Raw genomic sequence first — 1,676 nt, forward strand, 5'->3', positions numbered from 1 at the left:
TCTCCAGGACAACACACTCCTATTAAGAGACTAGTAAGGATGCATTCCAGAGAAGGGATCAATGTTGGATACAGTACTGAAAATTTTGGAGCATTCTCATATAAAGAGGTAGTTGCTTCACCAGCTAAGAAGAGTAGTGAGAAAATTGGTAATGCTGTGACTCCTTCTTTGTCTAATGGATAGAATTGGTTTTTGGAATGTAAGGGGAATGAATAGAGTAGGAAAACAAAGAGATATTAATTATTTTTTGCAAGCTAATAATGTAGGTCTTTTTGGCCTTTTAGAAACTAAGATAAAGAATAAAGCCTTCAATAAGGCAGCTGGTAGTTTTAATAATTGGTGCATTACAACCAATAATGGATATCACTCTGGTGGACGTATTTGGGTGCTCTGGAACCCAACAATTTTTAGAGTACAAATTATGGAATATAATGCTCAGTATATACACTTGAAAGTTGATTCTTTGGTGGAGAGGAGGGTTTTCTGGCTAACTATGACTTATGCTTTCAATGGTAATTCTGAAAGAACTCCTCTGTGGGATAATTTGAACAGACTAGCTAGTCAGATAGCTGGACCTTGGGCAGTAGCAGGTGACTTTAATTGCGTTCTATCTCCAACTGAGAGAGTAGGTGGGAATACTCCTTCAAGTGAGATAGAGCCTTTCAGAAGATGTGTTGCTGATTGTGGGTTGGTGGACATTGCTGCAATAGGAGCTATATATACGTGGAATAATAAACAAAAACCTGATGAAAGAATTTACAGAAGAATTGACAGGTTTATGGTAAATAAAGCATGGTGTGATAACTTCACTGATCTGTATGCACATTTTATGCCTGAGGGACTTTATGATCATACTCCATGTGTGGTAAAGAGCTCTAATCAAGGCCAAAGTAAGAGATCATTCAAGTATTTCAATATGTGGGGAGGGTCAAAAAAGTTTCTACCTCTTGTGAGAGGGCATTGGGATGCTGGTGTGACTGGTACACCAATGTTCAGGTTGGTTAAAAACTTGAAGAGGATGAAGCCTGTTTTGAAGAAGTTGAATTTGGAGGGGTTTAGTGACATTGAGGGTGCAACTAATATCCTGCAGAAACGGGTGGAGGAAATGAAAGAGGAGATAACTAGGGATCCTAATAATATGCAACTAATTTCAGAAGAGTATGAGGCCACACTGAAGTTGCAGGAGTTAGCCAAGGCGAAGGAGAGCTTCCTGTCTCAGAAAGCCAAGCATCTATCAGTGGATTAAAGAGGGGGATACCAATAGTGCCTTCTTTCATGGTATTCTGAAAAAAAGAAGAAATATGAATAAGGTTGTGTTAGTAGAGGATATGAATGGCAAAGAATGTGATAGTCCAGATCAAATTCAGGAAGCTTTTCTTGAATATTATACAACATTACTAGGATCCAGTCAGGAAACAAAGAAGGTACATAAGAGTATCATAGGTCAGGGACCAATCTGTACTGCTGAGCACTGGACTATGTTGTTGAAACCTGTTACAGGATTGGAGATTAAGGAGGCACTTTTTAGTATCCCTGATATCAAGTCCTCTGGGCCTGATGGATACACAAGTAAATTCTTCAAAGATGCTTGGGGTGAGGTAGGAGGGGATGTTATTACTGCAGTCCAAGACTTCTTTCAGCATAGACAACTACTCAAACAGATCAATGCTACTAAT

The 1,676-nt window shown here is 39.0% G+C and overlaps 1 protein-coding gene across 1 annotated transcript; it reads left to right on the forward strand.

Moving 5' to 3' along the window:
• Positions 1–208: 208 nt before the first annotated feature.
• Positions 209–1,246, forward strand: LOC141632994 (uncharacterized). Its single transcript, XM_074445492.1, has one exon. The coding sequence runs from the start codon at positions 209–211 to the stop codon at positions 1,244–1,246; it is 1,038 nt and encodes a 345-aa protein (XP_074301593.1).
• Positions 1,247–1,676: the final 430 nt, after the last annotated feature.

Source organism: Silene latifolia, chromosome Y (genome assembly GCF_048544455.1).
Source record: "Silene latifolia isolate original U9 population chromosome Y, ASM4854445v1, whole genome shotgun sequence".
NCBI classification, from domain to species: Eukaryota; Viridiplantae; Streptophyta; class Magnoliopsida; order Caryophyllales; family Caryophyllaceae; genus Silene; species Silene latifolia.